The 15206-nt window shown below is 44.9% G+C and overlaps 1 protein-coding gene across 1 annotated transcript; it reads right to left on the bottom strand.

The window, feature by feature from the left end:
- Positions 1 to 11295: 11295 nt before the first annotated feature.
- LOC127348192 (uncharacterized) lies at positions 11296 to 12510 on the bottom strand. Its single transcript, XM_051374280.1, has one exon. It carries the CDS (start codon positions 12508 to 12510, stop codon positions 11296 to 11298), a length of 1215 nt encoding a protein of 404 aa, XP_051230240.1.
- Between the last annotated feature and the right edge of the window lie 2696 nt (positions 12511 to 15206).

Raw genomic sequence — 15206 nt, 5'->3', positions numbered from 1 at the left:
AACGGCCGGAGCCGTTGGATGCGCAGTGCCACGGATCGGCCAAAAGGGCCTTTTGTCGCGGGCGGTGGCTCAACCCGCGACAAAGACCCCCCTTTTGTCGCGGGTTGCGCCACCACCTGCGACAAAAGACCCTGCAGTATAAAACCTCCGCGTCGCGGGCCAAGCCAGAACCCGCGACGACCAGGAGGCCAAACCCTAAATTGAGCGCCGCCAGGCTGCCGGATTGCGCCGCCGCTGACGCCCTCAGCCTTCCGCCCGCGCCTCATCTGCCTCGACTCCGGCGCCGCGCCCTCGGCCCGCCGCCGCCGCCGAGCACCCTCGGCCGCCGCCGCGCTCTCCTCTGCCTCGACCAGCGCCGCCGCCTCTGCCGCTGCCGCCTAAACGCGCCGCCGCGCCTCGGGCCGCCGCCTCGGTCGTCGCTGCAAGCAGGTAGCGCTCCGGCATACCACTGCCTCTCTGCCGAGCTGGAGCTCGGTTTTTTTTTAAGTTTTTTTTTTAGTTTTTTTGTATAGTTTTTTTGTATAGTTTTTTTTGTATAGTTAAGTAATTAGTATGGTTAGTATAGTTTAATTAGTATAGTTAGTATAGTTTCTGTAATTGTTAGTTAGTATAGTTTTTAGGTTTAGTTAGTATAGTTTTAGGTTTAGTTAGTATAGTTATAGTTTTAATTTTTTAGTTTTTATTTCATTTGTTTTATGTAATTAGTAGTTAGTTTAATAGTTAGTTAGTTAGTATATGTATTTAGTTTAGTTTTTTAGTATATGTATTTAGTTAGTTATTTAGTGTATTTAGTTATAGTTAGTTTAAAATTAATCGCCCTCGACTCCCTCTCGCGAACACCCCCCACGCCGACACCGGCCCTCTCCTCTCCCTCTCGCGCAATCGCCCTCGTCCCGTGCTCCCTCTCCCTCTCGCGATCACTCGACGCTGCAACTCCCCTCTCTCTCCCTCTCCTCTACCTCTCGCAAACACCCCCGATGCCGACACCGGCCCTCTCCTCTCCCTCTCGCTCAATCGCCCTCGTCCCGTGCTCCCTCTCCCTCTCGCGATCACTCGACGCTGCAACTCCCCTCTCTCTCCCTCTCCTCTACCTCTCGCAAACACCCCCGACACCGACACCGGCCCTCTCCTCTCCCTCTCGCGCAATCGCCCTCGTCCCGTGCTCCCTCTCCCTCTCGCGATCACTCGACGCCGCAACTCCCCTCTCTCTCCCTCTCCTCTACCTCTCGCGAACATCCGAGCCTCTCGCAAACACGCGTCGCCGACACCCTCTCCCTCTCGCAAACAAGCGTCGCCGACACCCTCTCCCTCTCGCAAACACGTGTCGCCGACACCCTCTCCCTCTCGCAAACACGTGTCGCCGATTAGGGTTAGGGTTTGGTTTGTGTTTGGTTAGGGTTAGGGTTTGGTTTGTGTTTGATTAGGGTTAGGGTTAGAACATGTACTTATCGATTTAATTCTTTTGCAGAAACAATGGATCCATTTGAACGGGACTTGGAACAGGAAGACATGTTCACGGACATAATCCGCGATGGTACAGAAGCCGACCGAGAAGACCGCGACTCCGGTGATGGAGAAGCCCGCGGCTCCGGTGATGGAGAAGCCCGCGGCTCCGGTCATGGAGAAGCTGACGGCTCCGGTGATGGAGAAGCCGACGGCTCCGGTCATGACGAGGTATTAATGGAATTCTATATGTACATATGTATAGAGGCATTAGTATATAGGCATTAATGCAATTCTATATGTATTCTCTTAGGCCTCCGAAGATAAGATAGAGAAACGAGGCCCGGCAAAAGAAGTTGGGCAAAAAAGACCACTTCACAATTGAAGCTATATCACCGGAAGGCCAACCGGTGGTACCCGCGAATGTCGGAGTGACATTTAAAAATCAGTGTGGAGTTGTGGTTAGAGATCGTCTCCCGATCACTATCAGAGAATGGAACAAGACAAAGAATGTGTCCAAAAATCAGGTTGCCGATAGGTACAAAGACACTTTTCAGCGACCTCATGGCACATTTCACTTTGCCAGATTTGGGATCAGAGTCTGAGAATGCTAAGCAGAGGGCGCTAGTGAAGAAATGGGCTCTTAAGAAGATGGGGGAACTTTTTCGGGCGTATAAGAACCGGTTATGGAAAAATTATAAGAAAGACAAGAAGCCTCCATTATTCGAGAACTATCTAGCGAAGCAGGAGCATCATTGGGAAGAATTTGTGGAGTACAAAGAATCAGAGGAGGCTGTGAACCTGTCCAAGAAAAACAAGAAGAATGCAAGCGAAAAGAAATATCACCATCATACGGGGCGAGGGGGCTACGGAGTAGCCATGCCTAAGTGGGATGCACAAGAGGCTGAGATGGAGCTGAATGGGATCACTCCAGAACCCACGCGAGAAGGATGGGACACTAGGGCTCGAAATTGGTTCCTCGCGCATGGTTGTGAGTATGACATGAAGACATGGAACATTGTTGAAAGTGACAGCAGGGTTAGGGTACCCAGGGAAAAATGGATTGAAGTGACGACAGATATAAAGGCGGGAAAACTAAAGTTTGCTCCTGATAGAGAGAAAGACTTGCTGACGCTTGTCCTTGGTAATCCTGAGAAGGGAGGACGAACAAGAGGCTTCGGCCCTAGTGTTCCGTGGTCGCTTGGGTTTCCAGCCGACGCGGAGACTTATAGAAGCCGAGCGAGAGCTAAACAACGCCAGCTGGAGGTGCAGAATGATCGGATGGCCGAGTTCCAACACCGACTTGACCAGCAGCAGCGGGAGCTTCAGCAGCAGCAGCGGGAGATAAATGAACTAAAAGGATAGCGCCCGCCAGATAATACCGCTGACATATCTCAGCGACGAGACAGCAGGCGTGGCCGACTCGGAGGCCCCTCCTACAGGGATGATGATAGATGTCGGTCCTGGCGACCCCTTGGATGGAATCAAGGAGCAAACACCTTGTGATCTCCATGAGGTGTTCAGGAAGGTGTCTGTTAAGGTGGCGGTCGGCTATGTCTTACCGGCATTTGGACCTGAAGGTGAGCCGGCAACATGGCATGGCAATCCGATTCCAGCTGGCTATGCTCGTGTCGGGGTGGATTCAGTTGTCCCGTCATGGGAGACATTGGAGCTCGAAATCCCTGGAGGTGATGGGGGGCTTACACTCAGAGAGGTGCTGGGAGAAATCATTCTCTGGGAAAATAAGAACATCAGGATGCCAGGCTGGGTAGCACCTAGTACCGGTCGTCCCAGGTCACCATCACCTCCTCCAGGTGATCGCAGGCCACCATCACCTCCTCCTACTGATCACATGTCGCCACCATCACCCCGTGGGTACGACGTCGACCACGACATCGGTAGTCCATCTCCATCTCCAGCGCCGCCGCCTCCGCCCACTAAGACTCGGAATGCACCCAGCCGGAAGCGTTTCAAGAGTCCTGTCCGCAAGATGTCGCCCCTCCCAAAAGTACCAAAGGTTCCTCCCCCCCGTCCTTACGATCGTACTGAGGAGGAAAATGATGCCATTGTTAAGAAATACAATTATGATTTTTTTCATAAGCCAAAACCTCCAGCGCCAGAGCCATACACAGAGAAGCAAATAGAATATGCTACTAGTTTTCTGAACACACCATCGCAGTATGAGTTACACGAGAAGAAGGATGACTATACACGCACTCTTGCGAAGGTAATTGACCAAAAGAAGGATGAAAAGGCTAAGGAGAAGGACATTGCTGACACGAGCAAATCATCAGCTAGAAGTGCAGCCGAGAAAAAGTCAAGTTTAACAAGTGCACCCCTCAAGGCCAAGCAAACGACAAAAGGCAAAAAGAGAAAGGAAGTTCCCCTCCTCGGTGCTCAGCCCAAACAATCGATCCCAGCACTCAAAGTGTTTAATGTTCCCAAGGTGTACCAGGAACATGGTGGTTTCGATATGGAAGAAGCTGCAAGCCTAGCGGCTGCCTGTAAAGTTTCCGTGGAGGAATTGCTACTTGCAGCAGATGCTGCACTACCCACTGCTGATATAGCTCCTAAATTTGTCTACGGGGCCGACTTGGTCAGCAGAGAGCAGCTGCATAAACTGCCAACACATATGCGGAATTTGCATCAGTGGTACCTTGATGCATGCAAGGAGAACATAATGTACATCGTGGCGAGTATACCATGGGAATATTACTACCGAAAGGAGGAGATCCATATTGAGATGAATGAACTCTGGCAGTTATTCAATCTAGAAGCCCTCGACAAATCTCTCATGAGTTGCTATTGCTTGTAAGTTGTTAACTACATATAAGTTCATTTTCATTCAGTTCATGTTCGTTTTCATTGCATATATATACTCATTATATCTTATGTGTTCTCTTATGCAGGTCAAGATCGTTGAATGCAAAAGTAATAATATTATCAATGTTGGGTTTATTGACCCAGATAAAATACATGTTGAAACGGTAAAGCATAAACGCGAAGAAACGGGGGGAAACCTACTAAGGTTTTTGGGGGAGCAATATTTCTGTGATTCAATATTGTTTCCTTACAACTACGAGTGAGAGTCTTAATGATCTTTTATGCACATTCATTTTTTCTTACTCGATGTTAAGTGTAATTCCTGACGTATATGCATAACATGTGCAGCTTCCACTGGATTCTACTAGACATTCAACCTGATAAGGGAATAGTTGAAGTAAGAGACCCACTGAGTAGAGGCGTGGACGGGTTCCAGGACTTGCAGAAGTTGCTCCAAGTGTAATTTCCTTCATCGCCGCGCTTTATCTTTCGTGAGATATCAATTAATTATCCACTCATTCAATCATTCTTTTGCCTGGCAGGGCTTGGCAAGCTTTGAAGAATCATCATAAGGAGATTACCTTTGCAAAGAAGCTAACATTTACTCCTGTACCGTGCCCCCAGCAGCCACAAGGGACGAATCTATGTGGATACTACGTTTGCGAGTCCATTCGCATGTTAACCACTGAGAAGCAGAACAAAAATAAATTCGACGTAAGCAATAACATTCACAACTTTATTTATTATCATCAATATTTCGTTATCAAGACTGATATAGTCATACTCATCTCATTTTCGTATATAGGTCGATTTCATGCGGGACAGACTCCAACCAAAGGAACACCTACTAGGAATCGCGGAGGAACTGGCGGGACTTTTGGTTAGAGAAGTAATAAACAACAAAGGCTTGTTTAGTCCAAATAGATGCTCTACCTCCAAATAGACGGTCGTTAGTACCGCTTGTCGATCGTGAGCTCCATGTATATATGTAGGGAATCTACGAATATGTGTAAGGGTAATCGACTTTTGCTTCCAATATTTGTTTGATCGATCTATATATATATATATATATAATGAATGAACGTGTACAACTTCTAGTAGCGTACAAATATATGCAACTTTTATTTTCGAATGAAAAAAATGAAATAACAGGCGGTCGGTGGCGGGGGGGGGGGGGGGTGCTGCACCCCTCAAACCCTAAAGCAGCAGCGTTGTGCGCGCGCCACGTAGAGGGCCTTTTGTTGCGGGTGGTAAAAGGGCCTGTGCCCAGCGCCCCCCGCGGCTGCCACGTGGTGGACCTTATGTCGCGGGTCGTAAGCGACCCGCGACAAAAGGTGGACCCTTTTGTCGCGCCTCCGTTGTCGCGGCTGGCCGCCCGCGACAAAAGGGTCATACCACCCGGAACAAAAGCCCTGTTTTTCACTAGTGACTGTTGGTGGATTTCACGATTGAGAGTACCAGGGTATCTCATACACTTTCAAATGGATGAAACATGCAAGTGAAAGAGATAAATCATCCTAAGGCTGAAATGAGCAGGCATATTCTTCTTTTGTTTCATGACTAACACTAGCTATGTGCTTTGTAACCATCTTCTTATAAATAAAAGGGTGTATTTGACGTGTTGAGTTTGTTTAACTATACATGCAAGAAAATTTGATTGATCGAGTAATTAAATGAACAAAGAAGAATGTTTATCTCAAATAAGAAATGCCGGTTGGAATTGTTTGATTTACAAAAAGAGCGAATGGCATCTCCGGAGCGCGTCGCCGGATCCTCAACGAATAACCTCGTCTGGTTCCTTGATCTAGAAGAGGTGCCCTCTATCTACCCCTGCCTACAAGGTCGCCATGGTGGTGAAGGAGGAGCAGTGGAGAGATGGAGGTCTAGATTGGGTTGGAGCTCATCCCTGGTGGACGCCTCCGAATGGCTTCGGTTCCTACAGTCGCGGTTGATTGCCGGCCAGTTCCAGTCTGCCACTGAATCTGTTGTCCGAATGGCGGCCGTTCTTGTTCCTCCCTGCCATGATGCCAAAAGGGAGCAGTGCATCTTCAGCATGGAGTCTATGACGAGGTTCCATGGAGGCTTCGCCTCACTAAGTGATGTCGTCCCCGATGAAGACGAAGCTCAGTCCGTGAGGAGGATGCTTGGGACCCGATCGTGTTTTCCATATGCTAATTGGGGTCCTCTTTGTAAAAGTCAAGCACGAGTTTGTATTTTCTATTTTTTTATGGGTTCTATTGTAAGATGTTGTGTACTTCTGCTTTGCTTTTAATTACAACTTCGGGGGTCCTTCGTGACACCTCCTGTAAATTATTTTTGGTAAGTATTGTGAAAAACTTCCTAACTGAAGTTTGTTTTTCATGAAATCTTGAGATCTTTACTGCTCAAAAAAGTCAAATTATAGAGCAAAAATGGTAACTATTTTCTATGTAATATATCTAATTTCATGATCTTTGCTGAGTGCGAGGTTTGATGTAATATATGAAATTATACTTCCACATATTTATGGTTACATGAAATATGCATGTGTGTGTGCTTGATGACAAGGGCATTGAGCAAAAAATGTACAATAGACAAAGAGGGACATAGCATGTTATCTTATATTAGTGGGGTGCAAGATTATAGAAGCACCTGGTATGCTCACCATAGTGGATGTAGTAGGAGGAACCTCACAAAGACATCCCTAAACGATAATGCAAACCACATTTCGAGATAAGATCAATAAGGTGATTATGGAGGAACCGGTGAGGAAAAACCTCGAGGAACCGTGGCAACGCACGGGCATTCAACTAGTAAAGTTAAAATTTGCAATGTTTGACTAAGAATATAAGAAAAGTATTCATATTCATAAGACCAAATATATTTTGTGACAATTCTAATACTATAGATTTTAAGTTGTAGATATTCATCTTTCCATAAATATTTAATCAAAGTCTAAAAAGTTTGAGTTTGACCGAACCTAAAACACAAAACAATTGAGAATGGATTACATTTAATTAGTGGGAGGTGACAGTTCCGTCGGCAGCGATGCACATGTGTGATTTCATTAATTTCAAGATTCAACCCGCCAACTCAGCCTTTCGAAGGTGCTCATAGAGATATGGTGTGTGTCTGCTTTCATATGGGTGAGTGTATTCGTGTGTACGTGGACATCTGCGTTTGTACTCTGTTTCTAAAGAAAACACAAACATAAGAGTATGACATCATGTACTCCTTCTGTTTTTGTATACTAGGTCACAAACTCATACTTCATGTAACAAGAAATAAAGCTAACTACTAAATAACACAATTAATCATGTACAAATGCTCTTGTGTTTCAGGCTAATTAAGCATGTTGCATGTAGTTCCTTTTTCTCTATGGCTCCATGTTTCTTGTTCATAGTTCCTTTTTCTCTATGGCGTGGCCTAATATGTACTAGTGTAAACCATTTTTTTCTTGTTCATGTTGTCATTCGTATAGGTAACATCAATATGGGTTGTGATTCTAACGAAATGATAATGCGGCATCAAAACATAATTCTGTAACCAAATCATAATACTAGTAGAAGCACAACCCAAAATCTGGTGATACACTATTAACACCACACTAGTCTGGAGATTAATTGCTCAAGAATTCAACCTAGAAGGTATGAATCAGAGGGTTCTAGCCATTAAAAAGAAGAAAGGAACACATGAGGAGGAAGGAGACGGAAGCAAGGAGGACGAAGCAATTCGAAAGCCAAGTCCTTCAGTAGCTGTCCTGCCCATATATATCGGTCACCTCCCACTAATTAAATATAATCCATTCTCAATTGTTTTGTGTTTTTGGGCGAAAAATCTAAGTGGAAAATACAAAAAGGAAAAACAGCGTCTTCTAAGTATAATTGATACTTTAGATATACAGGCTGAATCTAATCCTTTGACGGTTCTAGAAAGGGAAGAACTAAAACGGGCACATGATTGTTTTAACAGATTGCGCCGTGATGAAGAGCAAGAATGGGCTCAACGAGCAAAAGTTAAGAATATCCAGGAAGGGGGTAATAACACAAAATATTTTCACCTAATTGCAAATGGTAAGCATAGGAAGAAAATAATTTTCCAATTGGAGCAAGAAGAAGGAACTATAGTTGGAGATGAGAATTTAAAAACCTATATAACTGAATACTACAAAAAATTGTTTGGGGCGCCTGACTATAACTCCTTCTCCCTGATGGAGGAACGTGTGATGGACATTCCACAATTATCACAAGTTGAGAACACTTTGCTTGTATCACCTTTTACTGAGGAGGAGGTCTTTGAGGCTATCTCTCAGATGGAGCGAAATAAGTCCCCCGGACCTGATGGTTTTCCGGCGGAATTTTATCAACATTTCCGGAGTGTAATCAAGGTCGATCTAATGGCGTTATTTACACAATTCCATAATGGTGATTTGCCCCTTTATAAGCTTAATTTTGGTGTTATTACGCTTTTGCCAAAGAAAGAGAACGCTGTGCAAATTCAACAATATAGACCGATTTGCCTTCTTAACGTCAGTTTCAAAATTTTTACTAAAGTGGCTACGGTACGCACATCTGATTTAATCCATAAGGTCATTAAACCTACTCAAACGGCATTTATGCCAGGCCGACACATCCTTGAGGGAGTGGTGGTGTTACATGAAGCAATTCACGAAATCAACCGAAAAAAACTTGATGGGGTCCTTTTTAAGATTGACTTTGAAAAGGCATATGATAAAGTTAAATGGCCCTTCTTACAACAGGTATTGAGAATGAAAGGTTTTGATCCTAAATGGTGTGATTTTATCAAACAATTTGTTCAAGGGGGTAGTGTGGGAATTAGAATCAATGATGATATTGGACATAATTTCCAAACAAGGAAAGGGTTGAGACAAGGTGATCCTTTCTCACCTATTCTTTTTAATATAGTGGCAGATGTGTTGGCTATCCTTATAGATCGTGCAAAAGAACAAGGTCAAGTTGGAAGTCTTATTCCTCACTTGGTTGATGGGGGGGTTTCTATTCTTCAATACGCTGATGATACCATTTTGTTTCTAGAGCATGATACGGAAAAGGCCATTAATATGAAACTGATATTGTCAATGTTTGAACAACTATCAGGTATAAAGATAAGCTTTCATAAAAGCGAGATTTTCTGTTTTGGGAAAGCGAAAGATAAGGAAATTGCATATAGGCAGATTTTTGGTTGTGAGGTTGGTGCATTACCAATTAGATATCTTGGTATACCAGTGCATCATAGGAAACTTAGAAATTCTGAGTGGAATCCGGTAGAGAGTCGTTTTGGGGCTAAGCTCGGATGCTGGCATAGCAAACTACTCTCTTATGGTGATCGATTAGTGTTAATCAACTCAGTTTTGACGAGTCTCCCTATGTTCATGCTTTCTTTTCTCGAGATACCTATTGGAGTGAGAAAACGGCTAGATTTTTTCCGCTCGAGTTTCTTTTGGCAAACAGATGATACAAAGAAAAAATATAGGCTCACAAAATGGAACATGGTTTGTCGACCTAAAGACCAAGGAGGGCTAGGTATTGAGGTGCTAGAATTGAAAAATAAATGTTTGTTGAGTAAATGGTTGTTTAAGATCCTTACTGAAGAAGGAATGTGGCAACAAATTTTATCTAATAAATATCTGAAACATCAAACTTTGGCACAAGTTGAAGTCAAACCTACTGATTCTCCTTTTTGGAAAGGCCTTATGCGAGTTAAAAATGAGTTCTTTCACCGGGGTTTTTTCAAAGTGGGCACCGGAGATTCAGTTAGATTTTGGGAGGACACTTGGTTAGGTAATACTCCTTTAGCACAACAGTACCCGTCATTGTATAATATAGTACAGAGGAAAAATATCATGGTCGCTAATGTGTTAGGACAAACTCCTCTAAATATTACTTTTCGGAGAACCCTAAATGATTATAAATGGAATCAATGGCTACAGCTATGTCAACGGCTTATGGAAGTTGAGCTGTCATATGATCCGGATAAATTCATTTGGAAATTAACTGATCGGGTATCTACACAGTGAAGTCATTCTATCATGATTTAATGCAGGGACATACTATCTTCTTACGTAAATACTTGTGGAAACTGAAAATCCCTCTCAAAATTAAGATCTTCATGTGGTTTCTTAATAACAAAGTTTTACTCACCAAAGATAATCTAGCTAAACGAAATTGGAAAGGGTGTCAAAAATGTTGTTTCTGTAATGAACCTGAAACTATTCAACACCTATTTTTAACTTGTCCCTTTGCTAAGATTATTTGGCGTATGATTTATTTAACTTATAATTTGCCACCACCGGCTAACATTACCAATATGTTTGGCAAATGGCTAAATGGGGTAGGCAAAACTGATAAATCCAAAATAAGAATTGGAATATCCGATGTGTGCTGGTCAATTTGGACTAGTCGGAATGACATGATTTTTAACAAACAAACTGGAATTAACTTTTTGCAGGTTATCCGCCGAGCAGCATACTGGATTCAGCAGTGGGCCTTTCTACTCCCGGAGGATCAGCGGGACAGTTTGGCTATTGGATGCAAACGTCTGCTAACGGTTACTCAGGACTTCTATTTCCAGGCTACTGGATGGCGGCACACTAGTAGATTGAAAGATGCTTAGTCTGAAGTTTCTTTCTTTCTTTCGATGGTTGATACATGTTTCAACCCTTTCTGATCCGTGATGTAAACTTCATACTCTGCTGGAACTCTGTTGAACTGTTTAATAAATGATAAGGCCGTGTGCATCACATTGATGCAGAGGCTGGGTGATGCCCCTTTTCGAAAAAAAAAGCATCAGTAAATAAGCAGAAGAACCAGAAAGTTGATGGTCAGCAATTTAGGACAAAGTAAAACTTGGTGAGACTAAAGATTGTTTCCAATGTGGGTACCAACAGAATGAAATTTCAGAAACTGCTGAAACATTTACTCCTACTAACTAGTGCCACGCATCTGTACTGCTGAAACATTCCAGTCTGTCGGAGTACTCAAGCTTCAACCAAGTTAAGCCAAGCTAGCTATATCGTCAGTGTCATGGGATTCAAGGCGTGAACCACGCCGGCGGAGGCCAGCTCCAGTGCTGCCCGAGCCCCTCGACATTCCCCTCCGTGCCGTCCTTGAGGCAGAACACCCGGACGACACGCCGGTCTTTGTCGCAGCGACAGTTCCCCCAGAAACTCAGATCATCCTCCGTGTAGTAGACGTGGCCGTCCTTGAGATCCAGGTGCACCCTCGTCGACACGTACACAGACTCGTTGGCCCCGATGAACAGCGCGCCCTCGCCGATGTCGTCCCTCTCCTTCCACTGCCCTCCCTCCAGGACCTGCACCTTGAATGAGCAGGTCCACCGCCCACTGTCGAACTCGTCGTCCTTGGTCTCCTTCCAGTGCTTGAGCACGACCATCAGCTGCCCGCCCGGCGCCGCCACGAGGTACTTGCGGTGGCACGTCGGGTCGCCGCCGTCGGCATTATTGTCAAGCCTCGGCGTGACAGCCTTACTCATGAACTCGCCGGTGTCCGCGTCGTGCTCCCACGCTTCCACGGCACCCGAGTACGTGACGGAGTAGAACCTGCCGTCGTGGTGGATGGCGTCCTCCACGCCGTCGCGCGAGGGAGCCAGCCTCCACGCCGCGTCCTTGGCCGTCGCGAAGGCCACCACACCAAACTGCTGGCCCGTAATCAGCATGGCGGTGCCGTAGCCTCCACCACCGGGGGAATCCGAGAGGACCACCTTACGGTAGAGGTAGCCACGCATGTGCTCAGCCTTCATCGTGAACGACCCGCACGGCTCGCGGCCGCCGGCGTACGGGGGCCCCCTGACGAAGGGTTTTAGCGGGAAGGCGAAGACCCCGTCATACTCCTCCTCCAGGCCTGGGATGGTGGTGATGGCCGGGAGAGCGCGCTGCTCGCCGCTCACCGGGTTGACAAGGCTCATCCGGCCCCTGCCGTCGGCGGTGGCCAGCCACCCGCTGGAGGAGCCGATGATGGCGTGCCCGCGCAGCGCGGGTTCCGGGGCGTGCACCACCACGGAGCGCTGGTCCACGAGTGAGAAGAGCGTCGCCTTCTCCGGGGTCTTGCCGGGGAGGATGATCCACGGCGCCTCCAACGCTTCGCACGACTCGCGGAACACCGACGCGAAGGCGAGCCGATCGAGGATGCCAAGCCGGCCGTGGATGTTCGCCACCATGTCCGGCGAGAGCTTCACACCGTCGCGGCCGGCGGCGCCGACGCCGGCGTTTGTTTGATCTCGCGGCATTGTATGGATCGATTGGGCGGGGTTGCACGCGGCTGAGATCTCGGGAAAAGACGATCGGGCTTTATATTTAGGGGATGAACAAGGATCCTACTCTGATTCCTTCTTTGTATACTCCGACTCTGGTACAGGTAGGTTTGGGATATACTATAATGACAACGCAAAGCATTGTAGTATGTGTACTACGGATGGATTGTGCTGTCGCAACATTATCCGCAGAGATATTCACATGGACACATGGTTCTCGTGCTGATGATTGTTACAACCCGACCTCACCAAACTCGATCTTCTACAGATAATAGGACCACTTTGTCGATAGAGTCGATGATCATTTTTCCAACTGGGTAAGCGTGCACACCTTTTGTATTTCAAGGGTAAACAAAACGACAAGTATATCAGATAAACCTACGTCAAATATATCATGAAGTTCTCTTTTCTAGACTCGAGTCAAAAAGGCTTGGAGTGGATCAAGCCAGTTGTTTTTTTGGTTGTTTCTGTTGTCATTCGTATAGGCACACCTTTTAAATTATAAAACGTCATTTATCGAAAAAATCGTATAAATACCATTGGAATGGGGCTATGGTTCTGATGAAATTCTACATTGAAAATGTCCGATATGAGGTAACATCAGAATATGATTCTTTAAACAAACCATAAAATCGGAACAATTAACTACATCAAAAAATCGTTGCATTAGCACAAAAAAAAAATGAAACACGGGCAAAAGCTTTGCCCATGCATTGATTAAGAGAGGAGTTTACAAGAAAGTAAAAGGTCTTAAGATATTACAAGACCAGCAATGTTTGCTATTAGTGTTGTTATTAAATATGTATACTGCAAGTTGAAGAACCAGCAAGTTGGGAGATGAAGGGGAAACACAAGTGATTGTGGAAAAACAATCATCATGGTCTCATAAAGAGCAAGACCTGCAAAGAAAGCAACAGATGCTTGAGTCAGTGACAACACATATAATCGGGAAATTAGAGGCAAATAATCTTATATTTGACACAACAAAACTTCGTGGGAGCAAGGTTTGCTATTTAAGACCCATGTCAAATTGATTAGTGAGACATCACTGAACAAGCAAAACTTGCTGGGAGTAGCAAGCGAGTTTGAAGAGATCAGTAGCAGGACGAAAATTAAGACTACTCGAACACCCTGAATTCTCAACAGTATAATACTCAGCAACATTGTCATTACCCATTGTTTTAGATCCAAACACTATTACAGAAAACGCTAGTAGGGGCGTGGCAAAACCACCCTTAATGGCATGGTTTTGACATACCACCGGTGACGCATCAGCGGTAATCGATACCGATGGCTTGCCGAGCACAAACCACCGGTATTTGGCATACATGTGTCCTGCCGATGCCGATGCCACTGATGCATGGTACCGGTGGCGTGTTCGCGACACGCCACTAAAATCTACCACGTCAGTGGACAATATATGTCGCGCACTAAATATACATGCCGCTTTCTGATATTTTGTACACGACGTGGCAACATCTTTTCTGAAGTTTTATACAAGATATGTAAAGAGTGAAATCACTAATATATGAGCTCAATCTCTCTCAAATTAGTTCGTCACATACAAATAGATGTCACACATATTACATGTTGAATCTCTTACAATTATTAATTTTATCATCTGAAATATATATCCATCACACAAAGGAATACAATAAATACACGATCATGGGGAGCAGGATGAGGATTATTGATATCCCTCAACCTACTAGACATCGCAACTCCATGGTTGCCGCTCTCTTGCTCTGCTAGGAACATTGCAGGTAATCGTTTTTTTATGTCTCCATTATATTATGAAAATTTTGATAGTTGTTGTTGTGGTACCCGTTTACTTGTTTCTGGCACTTCCTCTAGCAGTTGTATACTCCTTGAATCCTCCTCTATGCGTGACATGTCAGCTCATGATCTAATACCAAGAAAAAATATTTTACCAAAAGCAACATATATAATTAAGAAAGTTAAGAATATCATACAAATGCAATGTAAGCAAAAAAAAAGCAAGTTCAGAAAATGTAACGGACAACTTAATCAAGGGACGGATAATTCACATGGTAAACGAATCGATCACAAGTTCATCGACCACAAATTCATCGATCACACGTTTAAACTACAACGCAAGCATGATAAGTAGCTTGATAAGTTTTGAAAGAACGATCAGATATACATAACATAAGTACACACACTAAATAACACCAACATCATCACTTTTTTATCTCTCATAAAGTGTAGAATAGTTGCTTTAATGTACACATGCTTGCTATCACCCAGCTGCCTCAAGCGGTCCTCTACTTCCTGTGGAACAAGGTGGCCGACGTGGAACATCACAAATGATAAGTAGACATCCTTATTGATTATCGTTGCAAGGGTCAACTAGATGCACAAAAACTGTAGTATCAGATCTTCATAGGTGACCTCAACCATTCTTTTTCCCGGTCGATGACATCAATTGCCTTATTTTGTCTCGAGACCATGCGGCTCCAACATGTGAAGGATGGCATAGTATCCGTCCATGTGGCTCTCTTTCGGTTCCTACACGCAGCAGAAGTCGGTTTTGTAGCCAAAAATTACCGGTGTATCCGATTTGAATACTTTTTGTTACTCACAATAATGTTCCAAGCTTTATGTTGTAGCTGCTGAGAGCATCATTGAGAACCTTCCTAAGCCTAGTGTGA

The sequence above is a fragment of the Lolium perenne genome, chromosome 4 (genome assembly GCF_019359855.2).
Source record: "Lolium perenne isolate Kyuss_39 chromosome 4, Kyuss_2.0, whole genome shotgun sequence".
NCBI classification, from domain to species: domain Eukaryota; kingdom Viridiplantae; phylum Streptophyta; class Magnoliopsida; order Poales; family Poaceae; genus Lolium; species Lolium perenne.
The sequence above is the reverse complement of the archived record's forward strand: the minus strand, read 5'-3'. Positions and strand labels throughout refer to the sequence as shown.

What these genes read in the sequence shown, in the direction of transcription:
- LOC127348192 (XM_051374280.1), bottom strand. Translation starts at nt 12,510, where the DNA reads ATGCCGCGAGATCAAACAAACGCCGGCGTCGGCGCCGCCGGCCGCGAC.